At 45.8% G+C, this 20451-nt stretch overlaps 1 protein-coding gene across 3 annotated transcripts; it reads right to left on the reverse strand.

Annotated features, from left to right (window-relative positions):
* Nucleotides 1-246: 246 nt before the first annotated feature.
* Nucleotides 247-20161, reverse strand: LOC309364457 (uncharacterized protein). Of its 3 annotated transcripts, none has more exons than XM_081901776.1 (6): nt 20007-20161; nt 9472-9931; nt 7848-7974; nt 6755-6825; nt 6021-6147; nt 247-4062 (listed from the first exon to the last, which is right to left on the reverse strand). In XM_081901776.1, exons 1-6 carry the CDS (start codon nt 20081-20083, stop codon nt 2612-2614), a joined length of 2313 nt encoding a protein of 770 aa, XP_081757902.1. In that variant the 5' UTR covers nt 20084-20161; the 3' UTR covers nt 247-2611. The 3 variants fall into 3 exon arrangements, with proteins under 3 accessions (XP_081757902.1, XP_081757901.1, XP_081757903.1); XM_081901775.1 differs by having other exon boundaries at nt 247-4065; nt 20007-20160; XM_081901777.1 differs by lacking the exon at nt 20007-20161 and adding an exon at nt 15269-16111 and having other exon boundaries at nt 247-4065.
* Between the last annotated feature and the right edge of the window lie 290 nt (nt 20162-20451).

Raw genomic sequence — 20451 nt, forward strand, 5'->3', positions numbered from 1 at the left:
CTTGGGAAGTTGTGGACTTGCTTCCCTTGGAGGTTTTTAAGCAGAGGCTGGATGGCCATCTGCCATGGGTGCTTTAGCTGAGATTCCTGCATTGCAGGGGGTTAGACTAGATGACCCCAGGGGGACCCCTTCCAACTCTAAGATTCTGTGATGTCCTCCAGCTACTAGCCATTCTTTTGCACCAGGTTCCACTTGGTGGACCTGGGGGTTCAAGCGTGAAACAAAGAAGATCCTGCAAGCCTGAAGTCTGCTCAATTCTGACGTTTTGTTTATTTGACTGCTTCCCTACCCTTCACCACAAGTTCCTAGGGGCAAGATACAACAATATTAACGTACAAAATTATATATAAAAAACAAGCAAAACTTTTCATACAATTATAAAAAAAGTAAAGCAATAGAGCAGTTCTAAGCAGAAGCAGAGCTGCATAGATTAAACAAAACTGAAAAGGGAGGGGAGCCCAACAAACATACTTTTAACTCATCAGACGCAACTGTGAAGAAGGAATTCCACAATTTAGGGCAAACTTGGGTCCCCCAGACGTTGGACTACAACTACCACTATTTACGGGACCGCCTCTCCTGGTCTGCCCTGCAGATGAGCTTAAGGTCCATGAATAACCATAGTTTAGAGGTCCAGGGCCCTAAGGAAGTCAGATTATCCTCCACCAGGGCCAGGGCCTTCTCAGTGATGGCTCCGACTTGGTGGAATGCTCTGTCCCAGGAGACCAGGGCCCTGCAGGATTTAACCTCCTTCCGCAGGGCCTATAAGACAGAGCTATTCCGCCTGGCTTTCAACTTGAACTTAGCCTGATCTTTTATTCCACTTCCTTCCCTCCCCCTCCCCTTTTTATGAAGATTACCTGCTCTGGGATCCCACAGCTAATTCTCCCCTGGTCTCCTCGCTGGCCCGTATGGGACTAATTTAGCCAGCTAGCCCTGATGATCATCTAATGTTTATTGGATGGATTTTCCCCCTAAATTGATTTTTGAATTCTGAATTTATTGTTATTCACGTTTTATACTGTATTTTATGCTGTTTTTTGTTGCACCAATTAAGTGTTTTAAATTTGTTGTTAGCTGCCCTGAGCCCGGTTTTCTGAACCGGGAAAGGCGGGGTATAAATAAAAAAATATTTTTTCATTTATCCCTGAAAACAGGTCCTGTAGTCTAACAACATCTGGTGAGAAAGGTTGCTTTAGGAGCTACCCCAGAGAAAAAACTCCTCTGAGCCTTCTCCATAACTAAAGTCTTCAAACTGAGCTATTTCTTAACATGGCCGTTGCACTGATGACACTTTACGTCCCTTCCAACTCTTCAATTCTATGACTCTATGAACCAGTTGCCCACCGTAAGCCAGCGCTACTCTAAAATAGCAAGGCTTCTTTCGCCAACCGCTCTGGTGGGATGGGTCCTGCTTGCACCTGAGCAACAAGCGGGGGTCTGCCGAGTGGCACATCTGCACTTACTGTTTCCAGATGTGAATATTTACAGTTACTTATTTAAGGCGGAGGTGGGGGACATTTTTCCAGCCCAAGAGCCACATTTCCTTCTGGGCAAACTTTCAGAGGTGAGAGACCAGTGATGGAAGAAGAAGAAGAGGAGGAGTTTGGATTTGATATTCCGCTTTATCACTACCCGAAGGAGTCTCAAAGCGGCTAACGATCTCCTTTCCCTTCCTCCCCCACAACAAACACTCTGTGAGGTGAGTGGGGCTGAGAGACCTCAGAGAAGTGTGACTAGCCCAAGGTCACCCAGCAGCTGCATGTGGAGGAGCGGGGAAGCGAACCTGGTTCACCAGATTACGAGTCTACTGCTCTTAACCACTACACCACACTGGCCATGTGGCCAGAGGTGAAAGTGGGAAGATCAGGAAACGAACATTTTAGCTTTTGTACAGTAGGCTAGTTTCTGCACAAGCCCTGCTCTGCCTTCCATCCAAGCCAAGAGGCAGAATTATCAGAATTCAAAACACACCCAAGTGTGGCAAAAACACTCAAGGAAGAGTGTGAAACAGGAGCATGGGCTGCTGGGAGTTTCCCGCAGGTCAGACAGAGTGCTTTCAGCTCTTGTACCAGAGGTTCCCACTCCTAATTTAAGGGATCTTGGGGCAGGCTACATCAAATATAAAATCAAACTAATAACAAAATAATAATAATAATAAACATTAAAACTGTATAAAATCAATCTCCATAACCTCCTTCCTACAAAAATAAAGAGCCTGGAGCTCAGCGCCTGAAACTTCTACCTTCTCAGAAAAGAAATGCCACAATGTCATGAAGTTATCAGATTAAAATGGCACAGGACAGTATAGGAACCATCTTTGCAAATGCAGATGTCCAGAGGGATCTTTCTCCGTGGTAGAGGGGACTCAGGTGATCACTTGGAAGAATTAGGAAAGTTTATTCTGCCCAGGTGGCCAGAGGAGCCTTTAATCAGAAGATGTCATGGATGATGTTGGCTCCTGTAGATGCTTGCTCACCATAGTCATCCTCTCATTAGCAATGTTGGGGAGCCAACATACAATTTGTTGGATCGTGAATATTTATACGGTTTCTCTGTATTTCCTCTCAAGGATCGCAGATTTGATTAGACAGATAAGCGCTTAAGTCATTTAGATTCCATATCCGATGTATGGATCCTCTATTTTGAAGGCCTGTTCCGTAACTGAAATTCTTTCCATATTACAGGCATCGGCAGAATTGACAGCAACCACCCCTTTATGAATTCTTTCGTGTACGTTAAGGTTTGACCTCTGGCTGCAGCTTTTCCCGCACACCGAGCACGTATATGGTTTCTCCCCCGTGTGGATTCTTCGGTGTACATTAAGGCTCGAGCTCTGGCTGAATCGCTTTCCACATTCCGAACATTTATATGGTTTCTCTCCTGTGTGGGTTCTTTGATGGCTTGTAAGGTGTAGTCTCCGGATGAAAGTCTTCCCACACTCTGAACATATATATGGCCTCACCCCTGTGTGGATTTTCTGATGTTCAGTAAGGCTAGAGTTGTGACTGAAACTCTTCCCACACTCTGAGCACGTGTACGGCTTCTCTCCGGTGTGCACACTTTGATGACGTATGCAGCTTATGTGGTTACGGAAGCTCCTTCCACATTCGGAGCACTTATATGGCTTCATCCCCATGTGGATCTTCTGATGCGAAGTAAAAGAGGTCCTCCAGCTGAAGCTCTTCCCGCACTCCAAACACTCATACGGCTTCTCCCCTGTATGGATTCTCTGATGTAACTTAAGGTTCATGCTGTGGTTGAAGCTCTTTCCACACTCGGAGCATTTGTAGGGTTTCTCGCCTGTATGGATGGTGAGGAGATGCCGTGTGAGGCTTTTGCAGTGAGTGAAGCACTTTCCACACTCGGAGCATTTGTGTGGCTTCTCCCCTGTGTGGATTATCTGATGTGAGCTAAGGTGTATCCGCTGCCTGAAGCTCTTTCCGCACTCCAAACATTTGTACGTTTTTTCCTCGGTGTGGATTCTCTGATGTGACCGAAGGTGTGCACTGCTAACAAAACTCTTCCCACACTTTGAGCAGTCATATGGTCTATCCCCCGTATGGAGTTTCTGATGTGAAGTAAGATACGCCCTCAGGCGGAAGCTCTTTCCACACTCGGAGCAGGTATACGGTTTCACCCCAGTGTGGATCGTCAAGTGCCGTGTAAAACTCGTGCTGTGCTGGAAACTCTGTCCACAGTCCCAGCACTGATATGGCTTCTCTGCTATGTGGACTGTTAGATGTTCACTAACATGTGCACTACAGCTGAAGCTCTTCTCACAGACCGGGCATTTATACGCTTTCTCCTCGATGTGGATTCTCATGTGAGTATTAAGGCCTGATTCACAACTAAAGCTTTCCTCGCACACACTGCACTGAATACTTTTCTTCTCTTGGTCTTCGGCTGGAATTTCACACAAGTCGCTACACTGAGAAGCAAAGGAGTTGTCCTTCTCTTCTGGTTCCATTTCCCTTCTCTGAGCTTTCCCGTCTATACAGCCAGCTCCTTCCAAGAACGTGGTGTGCGCTTCTCCCTCAATCTCACTCACCCATTCAGCACCTGCTATAACAAAGAGAGGAAAGTAGACATAAAGCAGAGTTGCCAATAATAATAATAATAATAATAATAATAATAATAATAATAATAATAATATTTGTACCCTGCCCACCTGACTAGGTTGCCCCAGCCACTTTGAGCGGCTTCCAACATATATAGAAACAAAACAAAACATTGGATGGCCTCGGTCCAGTATTATCTAAAGGAGCGTCTCCACCCCCATCGTTCTACCCGGACACTGAGGTTCAGCTCCGAGGGCCTTCTGGCGGTTCCCTCCCTGCGAGAAGCCAAGTAACAGGGAACCAGCCAGAGGGCCTTCTCGGTAGTGGCACCCGCCCCATGGAATGCCCTCCCACCAGATGTCAAAGAGAACGACAACTACCAGACTTTTAGAAGACATCTGAAGGCAGCCCGGTTTAGGGAAGCTTTTAATGTTTGATGCATTACTGCATTTTAATAAATGAGTGGCTGGGTGGGGTATAAATAATAAGTTGTTGTTGTTATTGTTGTTGTTGTTGTATAAATAATAAGTTGTTGTTGTTGTTGTTACACATTGAAAAGCTTCCCTGGACAGGGCTGCCTTCAGATGTCTTCTAAAGGTTATATCATCTCTTTGACATCTGATGGAAGGGCATTCCACAGGGCCACTACTGAGAAGGCCCTCTGCCTGGTTCCCTGTACCTGGTTCCTTCCCTGAAGGAACAAGATGGTCCAGATACATTTCAGTCTGGTTTCAGGCCCAGTGTTGGCTCCGACACAGCCTTGGTTGCCTGAGCTACAACCTTTCTTGGGACTAAAAGAGGGCTTGAACCCTGTTGGCTTTCCTTGACCCACCAATGACTTTTGAAACCATTGACTGCGGTGTTCTCCTGGAATGGCTCAAGAGGGTGCCAGATGGAGGTCCTGTTTCATAATGGTTTCACTCCTACCTGCAGGGTTGCTACCAGGAAATAGCACTAGGAGACTGTTGCTACGCTCCATGGTTTGGGGGCTGCAGGGCCCCACAGTGACTCATTCTGTCTCCTATGCTGTTTAACACCTATATAAAACTATTGGGAGTGGTGATCCAGCAATTTGGAGCATGATGCCGCTACACAGCTCAGTCTTCCAATTCCTTTGGAATTGGGAGAGGCTGTGAAGATGTTGGACAGGTATCTGTGTGGGAAGAATTTACTTCTCAACCACTTGGTTCATCTCCCAGGCAAGGGGAAACAACGGAAACAAAACATGAAGCCAAGGAATAAAAGAGAGTCCAGTATCCAGTTAGGGACCCAAGTAATAATAATAATAATAATAATAATAATAATAATAAATTATTTATACCCTGCCCATCTGGCTGGGCTTCCCCAGCCACTTTGGGTGGCTTCCAACAAAATATTAAAATACAGTGATGCACCAAACATTAAAAGCTTCCCTAAAGAGGGCTGCCTTAAGATGTCTTCTAAAAGTCTGGTAGTTGTTGTTCTCTTTGACCTCTGGTGGGAGGGCGTTCCACAGGGCGGGCGCCACTACCGAGAAGGCCCTCTGCCTGGTTCCCTGTACTTGGCTTCTTGCAGTGAGGGAACCACCAGAAGGCCCTCGGCGCTGGATCTCAGCGTCCGGGCTGAACGATGGGGGTGGAGATGCTCCTTCAGGTATACAGGACTGAGGCTGTTTAGGGCTTTCAAGGTCACCACCAACACTTTGAATTGTGCTCGGAATTGTGCTGGAGGTTTGCAGAACCTCCAGGTAAGCCAAAATCTTCTCTGAGCAGAATTCGAAGGCATGTTACATAGGCGCACAAAGAGCCATAAAACATCAAAACATTCAACATTCTCAAGACTTAAAAAGGTACGTCTGGAGGAATCTCTGACTCCCTCAGAGGGAAACCCAGAAAAGAAGAGGATATCATTCAATAAAAGGACCTCAATCAAAATTTCAACCTTCAGCATCCGCCACACAAGGCAGAGAGGGATCCTTACCGACAGACTCCAGGTTCCCCCAGTTCTCCTCCATGACTTCCCCGTGCAAAGCTCTCTGGGCCGGATCCAGCAGATTCCACTCCTCCTCTGTGAAGTAGACGCCCACCTCGTCAAAGCTCATCGGAGCCTAGAATAAGGAAGAGAAGACAGCTTGTCCGTCTAGGTAATCCAAAAAGGAGGACCCAACAAGAAAGAGAAGGCAACACGTCTGGCGGTTCTCTTGCAAGAGTGAAGAGCATTCAAAGCCCACCTAGCTAACAATATTGGTTAGAACAGTGGCCAAACAGATGCCCAATGTAAAAAGCAGAGAAGCAAGGAGGACCCGAGAGCAACAGGAGCAGCAACACTCTTCCCTGCCGGTAACTGGGATTATTCAGAGGCATCTGAATTGCTCAGACCATGAAGGCAGAGCAAAGATATTGTGGCTGGAGGCCAAGGAAAGCCTTCTCTCTCCATGAGTTTGTCTAATCTCCTTTTAAAGTTGGCAGCCATCACGGCAACTCGTTGGAGTGAATCCCGTAATTCAAGCATAGGCAAACTCGGCCCTCCAGATGTTTTGGGACTACAACTCCCATCATCCCTAACTAACAGGACCAGTAGTCAGGGATTATGGGAACTGTAGTCCCAAAACATCTGGAGGGCTAAGTTTGCCTATGCCTGCTGTAACTATATGCTGTGTGGCTAAGCACTTTCTTTCACCACTTTGGGAATTCCCAGCATTGAGCTTTTATTACCTTATTTGACTGGACAGCAGCTCCTTCCCCTCCACCAACCGCGGGAGAAATTGCCAGGGTTGGGCCACTTCCTGGGAGGGAGAAAAGGAGATGTGGAGATGCTTAATCTTGTTATCTTCTTGCCAATTAATTGTTATTGAATTTCACATTTAAAAAAACAAATTCCACAAGGCAGGCGCCACTACCAAGAAGGCCCGCTGGTAGAATGATAGGGGGTGGAGACGCTCCTTCAGATATACTGGATTGAGGCCGTTTAGGGCTTTAAAGGTCAACACCAACACTTTGAATTGTGCTCGAAAACAACTCTCAATTATTATTGAGAGTGGGATAAAACTTTTTCTATAGCCACTTAATGCTGTGCATGATTCCATAAACGTCTGTTGCATCACCTCTCACTCGCCTTTCCTGTAAACGCTGCTACCTTTCCTTCCAGGGGACTTGATCCACCCCCTTGACCTACCTCATGGGGATAAAATGGGGAGAATTATCTACACCACCTCAAGCTCCTTGGGCGAAAGGTGAGATAGAAATGCGATAATCAATAAGCAGTATGTCAGGTGTGAAGAGTCCTCCCCTCCCTTCAGCAACTTCACAGGCAATAATTAACGAGCAGTTTATATTTTATGGCCTTTTTTATTCAGTCATCTGGTTGCAAGCAAAAATCCACATCCCTCCACAAGGAGAGCAGTTGGCTACTCTAAATCCTCTCCCTTCTGTCCCCAGAAACACCCTCCTCTCTGCATCCTTTGTTCTCTAATACGGACGGAACCTCCTCGTTCTTGGGGAGGGAGGGCCCCCCACACTCTCTAATGATGTCTCTGCTGGCTGCTCCCTCCCTTTTGTTTCTCTTGCCATTATCTCGTAACTAGGCAACTCCTGCCTAAGCTGTTCAGTGTCTGTATCTCTCTCTGCTCCTGAAATCACTAGAAACAGGAGGAGCAAATCTTCCCCCTCCTCTTCAAAGAGGATCTGATCTGCCTGAGAATGCATTCCCCAATCCTCTGATTCAGACCATTCCCTGACAACAGTAGAATGAAAGCAACCGAGGCGGAAGAGGAGGCCAAGTTGAGCTGGGCCCCGTCATGGTCCTTACCCAGCAAGGTGGCACCTCCACTGCCCTCCTGCACGATCCACCTGTAAGGTGGCCTCAGTGTGGTGGCCGAAGGGACTGCCTCTCCCTCTGCCAAGTTGGTAGCTGGGTCTGCCACCATTTCTTCCACCTGAAAGGGAATTTTAAGGATTCCAGACGAGGGACAGAGACAGGGATTAGGAAATGGTTTATGTGAAGGCCATCACTGTCTGGCCTGTGAATTAACCCACAGTACTAAGACAGCCTCTCCTCTCATTTTAAAAATAGTATACTGCCCTATTCCCGCAGGTCTCAGGGCGGTTCACAACATAATAACACAAAATACATAATAAAAACAAGAATAACCCAATAATCTCCCCAACACATTTTTTAACGGGCATTGGATGCCAATCAGCCAAAGGCCTCGTTAAAGAGGAATGTTTTTGCCTGGTGCCTAAAAGTGCATCATGATTTATTGGTGATACAGGTAAAACTCAAAAATTTAGAATATTGTGGAAAAGTTCATTTGTTTCAGTAATTCAGTTTACAGCTGATGAAAACCCCAAATTAACAATCTCAGAAATTTAGAATATTAAATGAAATCAGCAAAACAAGGATTGCAAATAGAGTAATATTGGACCTCTGAGAAGTAGAAGCATGCATATGTACTCAGTACTTGGTTTGGGCCCCTTTTGCATCAATTACTGAACCAGACTGAGAGACCATTGAAAGGCTCAGGAACTCAATGCAGGTGTTATGGATTGAATAGCTACTGCACCTTTCCACAATATTCTAATCTTCTGAGATTGTTAATTTGGGGTTTTCATCAGCTGTATGCTATAATCATCAAAATTATAACAAATAAAGGCTTGACGTATCTCGCTTTGCATGTCGTGAGTATCTCACATATTAGTTTCATCTTTTAAGTTGAATTACTGAAATAAATTACCTTTTCCTCGATATTCTAATTTTTTGAGTTTCACCTGTATATCGCCAGCTAAACACCATGATATAACACGGATATATCACAATGTCTGAAATAAGATATGTAGACACGTCAGCTGGCTTCAATTTCCCCCCACATCATGGTTTTTGCATAGCACACACACATCGTGAATGTCGTGATGTATTGCCAGGTCAAAAAACCAGTTTTGGATGATATATCTCATGTTGCATATTTAGCAGATTAACTGCACTGCAGAAAGCGTGCTGGGGAGACTACACATTCAGGAAACAATGAAGAAACGCAAAAATATATTTTGCTTGGCTTTAATTACAAAAACTCCTCTTACATTAAATATTTAAGTATGACCCATCCATTGACCCATTCACCAGGGTACTGAGAGAGGTACACGCTGCTCTTAATATACTATACCCAATTGCTGACACAGCTTAATTCACACAACTTAACAGCACCTGCTATACTGCTCCACAGCTGTAAAACTAGGTCATGATGTTTACTCTGTCCTTTAAAGAGATACACATCTTGTGAAACAATAATGAACCTTAATATTAAGAAACCATTCAACAGCCCAGCCCTATGAAGAGCTGGAAAGGACTCCCTGCCTGAAATCACTGCCTGCCAGTGTCGACAATACTAGGCTAGACACATCAGTGAAGACAATACTAGGATGAAACACACTCTTACCTGTTTCCGCTTCTTCCCCTCTGCCTGGCTCAGGAGGAAGCCTTCTGCCAAGGCCACCGCCTGGGAGCTGGTCTCTGCTCCGCACTCCCTGATCCAGTTCTCCATCTCCGGGGGGAGGATAGTCAGGAACTGCTCCAGGATCACCAGGTCCAGCATCTGGGCCTTGGTGAGCCTTTCCGGCTTCAGCCACTGGCGGCAAAGGTCGTGGAGCTGGCTGCAGACCTCTCGGGGTCCCCCGGCCTCTTGGTAGCCAAACTCCCTAAAGCGCTGACACACAGCGCCTGAGCTGGTGTTGTCATTGCCCGGAATCTTCTGCATGGTTCTTTCCCAGAATCCTCCACGGTTCCTGATCTTGTGGCCACTTTGTGTTTCAGGACGTCCCTTTAATCTGTGCTCTACATCCGGTTCCAAAAAGGCCAAAGGCAAATAGCTGGGATGTGCAGTATTGAAAGCCAAGGAGCTGTAAAAGGTGGGAGTGGGATTAGAGAGAGGTAAAGCAGTGGTTCCCAAACCTTTTCGGGTTCCCACCCTCCCGGTTCCAATTACGAAGTCTCAACCTCGCCATCCAGCGCCAATGGCCTTCTCAGTGGTGGCACCCGCCCTGTGGAACGACCTCCCATCAGATGTCAAAGAGATAAACAACTACAGTCATACCTCGGGTTACAGCCACTTCCAGTTGCGTTTTTTTTGGGTTATGGACCACCTAAACCAGGAAGTACTGGAACGGGTTACTTCCGAGTTTCGGCGGTTGTACATGCGCAGAAGCGCTAAATCGCCGCTTTGCGCATGCACAGAAGTGCCGAATCGGAACCCGCGCGTGCGCAGACACGGGTTGCGAACGGACTGTACCTGACATTTAGAAGACATCTGAATGCATGTAGGGAAGTTTTTAATGTGTGACATTTTATTTTAGTTTTAAACTTTGTTGGAAGCCACCCAGAGTGCCTGGGGAAACCCAGCCAGATGGGCGGGGTACAAATAATAAATTACTGTTATTATTATCATCATCATCATCTGTCATGGATGCATTATCTGAGATTTCTGCCTTGCAGGGGGCTGAACTATATTTTTTAAATAATCTTTTTATTGTTTTTCATTGATATAAACATACAACATAAAACAGTACAAAATCCAATATCAAGATTACTCTGAATCTCCTGACTCCGCCCCCCCCCAATCCCTTCCATGGGTCCTTTTAATTCTATTTTCAGCTGCATATCAGTACTTCTCCAATTTTTCATCTCCCTAAGTTATCTATTACATTACAAGTGTATTTAAAACCCTGCTAATGTTTTGACCTGTTTACAGTGATTTTGTATATACATTATAAACATTTCCCATTCTTAAAAAAAATAATTTATTGCCTTCTTGATTCCTAACCCAACAAAACTGCTTTTCAAAGGCTGCTAGTCATATTATTATTATTATTATTATTATTATTATTATTATTATTATTATTTATACCCCGCCCTCCCCGGCCAGAGCCACGCTCAGGGTGGCTAACACCAGTAAAATTACAATAAAAACATAATAGGAAAAAACCACACCAATTTAAAATACAGGTTAAAATGCAATTTAAAATGCAGCCTCATTTTAAAAGTAGCCCACAGATCAAAACCATAAGGGGAGGGAAACGTAAGGGTCAGACTGGGTCCAAACCAAAGGCCAAGCGGAACAGCTCTGTCTTGCAGGCCCTGCGGAAAGATGTCAAGTCCCACAGGGCCCTGGTCTCTTGTGACAGAGCGTTGCACCAAGTAGGGGCCAGCACTGAAAAGGCCCTGGCCCTAATTGAGACCAGTCTAACCACCTTGTGACTTGGGAACTCCAAGGTGTTGTCATTTGTGGACCTTAAGGTCCTCCGCGGGGCGTACCAGGAGAGGCAGTCCCGTAGGTACATGGGTCCTAGGCTGCATACCTTATACCTCCAGTGCCCCCTTTCCTCTTAGTGCCCCCCAGGTGGCACTATTGCCCACCAGGGGGAAAGTACCACCTACCTTGGGAACCACTGGTGTAAAAGGTTGGGGGTTTCAGACTAACTTGCTCTGTTGCCTTTTGCTTACCTGTTGTTCTTAAGGATGGCGTTTACATCGGCACAGAGAGTTAATGCATTTATTTAATAAAATCAACATGTATTCTGATTTTAAGAAAACCACCCTACCCCACAGGCATAAAAATAGCTGAGAACTGTCAGGTACCATCTTGATTCAGTACAGCTCAAGGCTATTTTGCTTTTCTTTACAAAAAAAAGGGGGCAGTTGTTTTAATTTAGACCTTGGAACTCTTTGTAATCATTTACTAAGCGTCCCTCCCCCCTTGGTATATTATATTATTGACTCAGAAAATTGCATAGCTGAATCTTTTGTTTCTTTATTTGCCATGGTGACAACTGACATTTAAAAAAACAAACCAACAACTAATTTTTCTTTCATTTCTTTTTTCTGCAACTGGTTTGTTGTCAATAAAAATAAATAAAAACATATATGAGGGGAACCCCTCTATGTGGTTTTCAGAATTATAAAATAAAGCGGGGGGGGGATTTGATTTAAATCAAATCAATTTAAATCACGATTTAAATCTCTACTCAGCAAGACTTGATTTAAATCATCTTTTTACAGAAAGACTCATTCTTGCTGGTATAATCTTAATATTTACAACCAGATGAAGATTTCATTTTTGGAATAATAAATTTTCAGAGTAGTTTTTACAGTTATATCAAAAATTACTGATTTGGTAATACATAGACGGATAATTAAGAAATTATTGTGAGGTTTAATAAGTTAACTGTTTATATTTGGACAATGTTTCTGCTGTACTTTATTGGAAGGAGAAAAAGAATCATTTCCTTAACAACCATTTAAACAATTTATTAAACTGAAACAATAACATTATAGCATATGTATCCATGTTTGTTAACTGATGTGGTTAAGCAATTTTTTTAAAAAAACAACAACCTTAGACTGAGTTTTAGCACACATGAAAAACTTAAACAAATCCTTATTTCCTGATGAACAGCCTTTGGAATATAATGTAACTTAAATAGAAAACGATCTTTAGAAAGATTTTCCCCCCAAAAGCATTTTATTTTTGAAATCCAATTTAAAATTTTTAAAAATCTTGGTTCCCCCCCCCTTAAATAAAGCACTAAAATTATGAATAGAAAATTAAAATCAAGTACAGTCGGTAAGCATTTTTCACATGCTCAGTTGATGTGCGACCGAGATCGTTTTGTACCCAGAAGAGGCCAGTACGTTTCCGAGCACAATTCAAAGTGTTGGTGCTGACCTTGAAAGCCCTAAACCGTCTCGGTCCAGTATATCTGAAGGAGCGTCTCCACCCCCATCGTTCTGCCCGGACACTGAGGTCCAGCGCCGAGGGCCTTCTGGCGGTTCCCTGACTGTGAGAAGCCAAGTTACAGGGAACCAGACAGAGGGCCTTCTTGGTAGTGGCGCCTGCCCTGTGGAACGCCCTCCCACCAGATGTCAAAGAGAACAAAAAGACTTTTAGAAGACATCTGAAGGCAGCCCTCTTTAGGGAAGCTTCTAGTGTTTGATGTATTGCAGTATTTTAATGTTTTTTTGGAAGCCGCCCAGAGTGGCTGGGGAGGCCCAGCCAGATGGGCGGGGTATAAATTATAAATTATTATTATTATTATTACATTATTATTATTATTATAATGGGGACAGAAAAGGCTGGGCTTTGGTGCGCTCTGCTGATGTGCACAGGAGCCAAGAATGTAAACCCAGCCCCCCCAAAAAATTAGGGGCCTGCCTGTATTTAGAACATATTCAGAAAATTAAAATCAACTGTGGCTAACAAGAGATGAAGCACATGTAACTTCTATGTGTTTAGGTAGGGCTTGCCTAAATGTTTTAATCGGGCACTGGAAAGCGTGCAGATGACTGATGCCAACAGTGAAGGAGCTTCCAAAGTCTGGGTGTTGCCACACTAAAACAGGAGCCCCACAGCAACCTGCAGAAAGTAAGGTTTCCCCCCAGGGGATGGCTCAAAGCTTGGGGGGGGGCTCTTTTCCCGCCAGGAAAAAGTGCAGAACGAGTAATATGTGGGCACAGTGCCAGTCCCACAGATTGGAGTGGTCAAGCAGGCACATAAAGGGGGTATGGCGATGCTGTAAGTCAACTGGTCCCAAGCTGTTAAGGGAAGAGAACGCATGTGTTTCAAAAGGTGTTTCCCCCCTGAATATTTTGTTATATTTATTCATTTTTTATCTATAAAAGGTAAAGGGACCCCTGACCATTAGGTCCAGTTGTGGCCGACTCTGGGGTTGCGGCGCTCATCTCGCTTTATTGGCCGAGGGAGCCGGCGTACAGCTTCCGGGTCATGAGGCCAGCATGATTAAGCCGCTTCTGGCGAACCAGAACAGAGCACGGAAACGCCATTTACCTTCCTCCCAGAGCGGTACCTATTTATCTACTTGGACATTAACGTGCTTTCGACCTGTTAGGTTGGCAGGAGCAGGGACCGAGCAACGGGAACTCACCCCGTCGCAGGGATTCGAACCATTGACCTTCTGATCGGCAAGTCCTGGGCTTTGTGGTTTAGCCCACAGCGCTACCCACACTCCCTTTTTTATTTATAAAAATATTTATATGCCCTCCATGTCGTAAAATAAAAGATCAAAGAGGTTTAGAGCAACGAAACATAAAACCGTGGGATAAAAATAAAAAACAGGCATCAATTAACTATGGGTTCTTAACTGCAGGAACTGTGAGATTTCTGATGGCAATTCCCGAAGGTTCTCAGTTTCAGAGTTTTGAAATTGCCTAATAAGGAGTTATCGAACAGAAATACAGAAAAAGTGGGGTGCGCGCGCGCACATTCACACACATTTTGGCATCGCAGGGGGTTGGACCGGGTGATTCTCAGGGTCCCCTCTATGGTCCTGTGAAATTAATATCCATTCATAATAATAAATGTTTATATGTACACCAAAATACATCTTAAAATTAGTTCAGAGCAAATTAAAATCTGGACAGATGGCAGTCCAGGGGTAAAATTGAGAGTGGTTAATATTCTCCAGGGTCTTATAAAGGACCCGTGAGCAGGCTAGGAGGCCACTCTAAAGCCTGTTCTTATACAGAAAGAGAAGAATCAGATTGAACCCCGACCAAAGGCCAGGTGGAACAACTCGTGGGAGAGTGTTCCACCAGGCTGGGGCCACAGCCGAAAAGGCCCTGGCTCTGGTCGAGGCCAGTCTAATCTCCCTGGGGCCCGGGATCTTCATATATCGCTTTAATGTGAAAATAGGCTTCCAAGCGGTTTGTGAAACCTATTACACAGACATTTAAAGATGCAAGCTTATCCATGAGTAAAATACACAGTAAGATTCCTGCATTTCAGGGGGTTGGACTAGATGACCGCCAGGGGTCCCTTCCTTCCAACTCTACGATTCTGATCTAATGACCTCTTTCCTCTTGGTGCCTGCAGCCCGGCACAAAAATCCCTTAGGAGTCCACTGATGCCGAACCCCCCCATTTTATTCATTCATTGCATTTAGATCCCATTCCCCCCCCTTTGAACACAGGGTACCCCCAAAACTGCATCATGCCATGGGGGTGGGGCGGGGGGAGAGACACAGCCTGGGAAAAAAACCCTTTCTCCCCACCTTAGGGCCTGGGTGCGAATCCTGTCTTGCAAATAGCCCCCACCGGAAAAACTCAACCCCACCCCCACCAAAAAGAGCAAAGGAACCAGCCCCCTGCGCGTGCAATGGACCTGAATCCCCAAATGTCCTTGCATCTCTCTTTCTTTCTTTCTATCCATCCATCCATCCACTTACCTGCGCGGAGGATGGGAAGCAGGGACCAGCCGCGGAAACCTGCGCGCGGAAAAGGAGGACCTTCGGCCAATGGGGAAAAGGCGCCCCTGTGCCCGCGTCAGCAGTTGCTAGGCAGGGCGGGGGTTTCACGCGGAAAAGGAAGGAGGTTTTTTTTGCAGGAAATGGGAGGGGAGAGCCACGTGTCAGTCTTCCTTGCACCCCGTGGGCTGGTGGGAGTTGTAGTCTCGATGCATCTGGCGGGGGGGGGGGGACGGACGCCAGGCTGGCCAAGCGTCCTGCGTTCAGGAGCTGCGCCTTGGAGACGAATGAAACCCCATTTAAGGCTTGGAGGTTCTGCAAAATGCATCATTTCTCCGCCCCCCGCCGCCACAATTGCATCCTTGCAGGGACCCCTCCTCCGTGGGATCCTCCCTCTTAGAGCCCAAAGGGGTCAGTGCTTCCCCCGCCCCCGCATGAATTGGGATGCGGTGGGGGCAGGCTGGAATGGGAAGAAGGGGTGGATGGTTAGAAAACAACAACCAGTCATTTATTGCATTAATATTAACCCCCCCCCGCGCTCCAATGAGCTCCAGGTGGCATGCCTAATTCTCTCCCCTGCCCATCCATTGCAGCCTCACAACAACCCTGGGAGGTAGGCTAGGCTGAGAGAGCATTCCTGTTCCCCAAGCTCACCCAGTGAGCTTTCTGGCCAAGTGGGGATTTGAACCCTTGTCTCTCCCAGGTCCTAGTACAGTGGTTCTCAAACTTTTTCCCCCTCTGGGCCACACTTTTCAGAATAAAAACTTGCTTGCGCCACACCGAATTTGTTTTTATTGATAAGAAACGCGTCGGAAAACAACAAAGAAACGACTGCTAGAACGTGAAAATCTGTCCATATTCTGCAAATTAAAAAAAAACCCATTTTGATACTATACTATTTTTACCAGATTTTTTTCAATGAATCCGGGGACACTTTTTTTTTTTTTTAGCTGAGTAGCAACAGGGAGTCAGTAGCGGGGATGGTGAGGCAAAAGACCCTGGGCCCAGGCATACATGCATTTGGTATAAAGGTGCAAAGTCCTTCTTTCGCACCCTGTAAACATAAATGCAGTTTTTAAAAAACTGGGCAACGGCACGCCACCCGCCCATGACTCCCGAGCCTCCCCCAATCAGTCAAAACAAAGGGGGGAAGGGGGCAGGAGATCGCACGAGACACATGATATGCGCACGAGACACATCATATGGGGACTTCCGGCGAGGAAAAATGGCGGGCACCACGGCAGCTGGCAGCTCCTGAAGCCAGCCAGAGCCAACTGAGCTACCAGGATGGCTGCTACTGCCACATTTCCCAGGGGCAGATTTGCAAATCTGGGGACATTCCGGGGACGGAATTTGTAAGGGGACAGATTTGCAAATCCAAGATGAAGGTGATAGACTATATGGGACTGGCAGAAATGACTGGCAGAATCCGAGACCAGGGAAGAGAGACAGCGGAAGAAGATTGGATGAAATTTAAGGACTATCTTAGGAAACATTGCAAAATTAATGAATGTTAGAATGACGTTGGTTTAGAAACTATGTGGTTTCCAGCTGTAATGGTTAAGTAAAAAGAAAGGTTAAAAATTAAATGAAAAATAAGGGAGAGGATTTGCTGAATTAATAATTAGAAATTGGAATACAGAAAGAGGAGGTATGAGGAAGTCGGGGAAGGTAAGTTACAAGAAAATAAGGGATTGAAACTATACTTGTTTTTGTTTGTGTTTGTATGTATTGTTGTTTTGTTTTGTTTTTACATAATTTTTGAAACTTTAATAAATATCTTTAAAAAAAAAAGATTTGCAAATCCAGGGACTGTCCCTGGGAACTGGGCACATCTGGTAACCCTATACTATACTACACTGAGGTGTTTAAATGTCTCTTTGATTGTCCCTGAACCTTCCTGCCACACCAGGGTGGCGTGCCACAGTCTTTTGAGGGCCACTGTCCTAGTCTGGTACTCAAACCCCGAAACCACAAATGGCTCCCTTGGGATAGGGGACAAAGAGGAATAGGTTTGGGGGGATTCGGCAAGGAAGAAGACATAAAAAGAAGATCAGGCCAAAGGCCCATTTAGCATGGCATCCTGATCTCACAGTGAGCAACCTCAGGTTTCAAGCGAGAGCAACTCTCCTCTCCTGCAGTTTCTAGCGACTGCCACTCAGGCGTGTGGCTTCAGTTTATTTTGCTCCTTGAGACTTTAGCTTCAGGAGGCAGGAAGGAACTTCAGTTTACCCACAGGAGAAGCACAGGAGGGGGAGAGTTGCTCCTGTGCTCAGGTCCTGAAGTGGATGGTGTAATAATATAATATAATAATAATAAGTTATTATTTATACCCCGCCCATCTGGCTGAGTTTCCCCAGCCACTCTGGGCGGCTCCCAATCGAGTGTTAAAAACAATACAGCATTAACTATTAAAAACTTCCCTAAACAAGGCTGCCCTCAGATAGGATAGCTGCTTATTTCCTTGACATCTGATGGGAGGGTGTTCCACAGGGTGGGTGCCACTACCGAGAAGGCCCTCTGCCTGCTTCCCTGTAACCTCACTTCTCACAATGAGGGAACCACCAGAAGGCCCTCGGCGTTGGATCTCAGTGTCCGGGCTGAATGATGGGGGTGGAGAATGGCCCTCAGGTACATGGGACCAAGGCCGTTTATAATAGATTGACCATTAGCCTGATCTAGCATGCGCTTCTTGTGCTCAGGTATTCAAACAGAACAGAACAGAAAAGGATGGTGCCCATTAACCCAGAGAGAGCGATAAATATGAATAAGGACATAGGAAGAGGCCAATGAACCGCCTAGGCCAGCATCCTTTTCCCCACAGTGTCCAGCCCCTGAAAAGGACTCTGAGCCCTGGAAGAAATAAAATGCTTTCGCAGAGATTCCTGCATTGTAGCGGGCTGGGCTAGATGACCCCTGGGGTCCCTTCCAACTCTGCAATTCTATGAAAACAAACTCCCCCCACAATTCCAGTTACAGATAGGTAGCCGTGTTGGTCTGCCATAGTCAAAACAAAAAAATTCCTTCCACTAGCACCTTAAAGACCAACTAAGTTAGTTCTTGGTATGAGCTTTCGTGTGCTTGCACACTTCTTCAGATACACTGGTGTATCTGTGTATCTGAAGTATATCTTCAGTGTATCTGAAGAAGTGTGCATGCACACGAAAGCTCATACCAAGAACTAACTTAGTTGGTCTCTAAGGTGCTACTGGAAGGAATTCCCCCCCCCCCCCCCACAATGTACCACTGTAGCTGATTTGAAAGAGGACTTTGCGTGTGTGTGCCATAGTTGTCAACTTTTCCCTTTTCCGGCGAGGAATCCTGTTCGGAATAAGGGAATTTCCCTTAAAAAAAGGGAAACATTGACAGATATGGTGTGTGCTCTCCGTTCTAATTTTTGGAGCACAAGAAAAGCACTGCTGGATCAGGCCAAGGTTCCCTCTGGTCCGGCATCCTGTTCTCACAGTTAGCTGCCCAAATTCCCCAGTAATAAGATCATTAAGTTCCCAGATGATACAACGGTGGTTGGTTTAATCACGGCTGGAGAGGGGGAGGTGGCCTATAGGAGGGAAGTTGAGCAGTTGGGGGAGCAGTGCAGGAAAAACAACTTACTCCTTAACTTAAAGAAAACAAGAAAGATTACTGTGGACTTTAGGAAATGTAAACTGAATATTCAGCCACTCATTATTGAGGGGAAGTGCGTGGAACAAGTCTCGGTGTTACGATTTCTGGGAATGGAGCTGAGAGATGACCTAACCTGGGGAGAAAACAGCAAAGACCTGATGAAGAGAGCACAGCAGATGTTATATTTTCTGAGACTCCTCTGGAAAAACAATCTCTCTAAGGACATGTTGATGGCATTTTACCATTGTACTGTGGAGAGTGTATTAACGTATGGTCTGTGTGTGTGGTTTGGGAGCTGCACCGTCAGGGGAAAAACAATGCTGTCCAGGGTTGTAAAGACTGCGGAGAGAGTAATTGGGTGCACTCTTCCCACCTTGGATCAAATCTACGCTTCCAGGTGCCATAAGAAAGCTGCAGAGATAGCGCAGGATAGTGTGCACCCCGGAAATGATCTTTTTCAGCTGTTGCCTTCTGGAAGAAGGTAAAGGGTTATAAAGACTAGGACTAGCCACCTGAGAAACAGTTTTTATCCAGATGCGATTTTGGTTTAAAACGCAGTGTAAGGTAGTCTCTGTGGGAGTATATTGCATTTAATTATGGGTTATCAGAGTTTTTAGGGGGCTAACCAGGCTGGGATAGCAGGCTTGTTGGTTTTGCATGTCTGATGTATATTTTTTTCAATTTCGTTGTTCTGTACGGGACAATAAAGATGCTCATATCATATCTCAGCTGCCCCAAGGAAACGCACCAGCAGGATCCGAGCGCAAGAGCGACTCTCCCTTCCCACGCTGGTTTCCAGCATTGCTGGCTGCCTCCAGTTGTGGGGCCAGAGCAACGTGGTGGCTAGCAGCCGTTTTTCCTGGCTAGCAGCTTTTGACAGCCTTAACTTCCATGAATTCTTGGGCTGCATAACCCTTTTTGGGTCTTTTCCACCTCTAAAATTCAACGATCCAGATCTATGGATTGGTCCAGTCCTCTTTCGAAGACACACACACGCAGCCAGGGGTATCTCACAATGCAAAACAATGCAAGCCCCACATGGGAGACAGGAGCCCCCCACCCAAGCCCAAATCACCCCATTGACATTTTTGGGCACCTTGAATTCTGGCCTCCTTCCTGCAGCTCCTCCTCTCCGAGCAAAGCTCTGGCGGCGGCTGGTTTTGCAAAGGGCATTCTCACGATGGAGCATAGAGATAAGCCACCTCAAAAGCAGGAACAAAAAAACACACACAACAACAACAACACACCTCCCACATACGCACAGGGCAAACACTTCCGGTTCTCATTCCTCTAAAAGGAGCTTGGAGGAGAGAGGTGGCTCTGAGACTTCCTCTTCGCAGCTCTATGGCCTCGTTCGAAAGGGAACCTGAAGTGTCAGTTGCGGGCGTTTTAGAGGGGTGCACCATGATGAGAGTTTTAAAAGAGCTTTGCAGGGACATCTTAGGGAGAAACTGGGTAGAGATTTCTGTCTTACATGTTAGAAGCATGGGCGAAGCCAGGATTTATGTCGGGGGTGGGGAAGGACACCCACCCTGCCACCT

The sequence above is a fragment of the Podarcis melisellensis genome (assembly GCF_964234715.1).
Source record: "Podarcis melisellensis genome assembly, chromosome: 2".
Lineage (NCBI taxonomy): Eukaryota > Metazoa > Chordata > Lepidosauria > Squamata > Lacertidae > Podarcis > Podarcis melisellensis.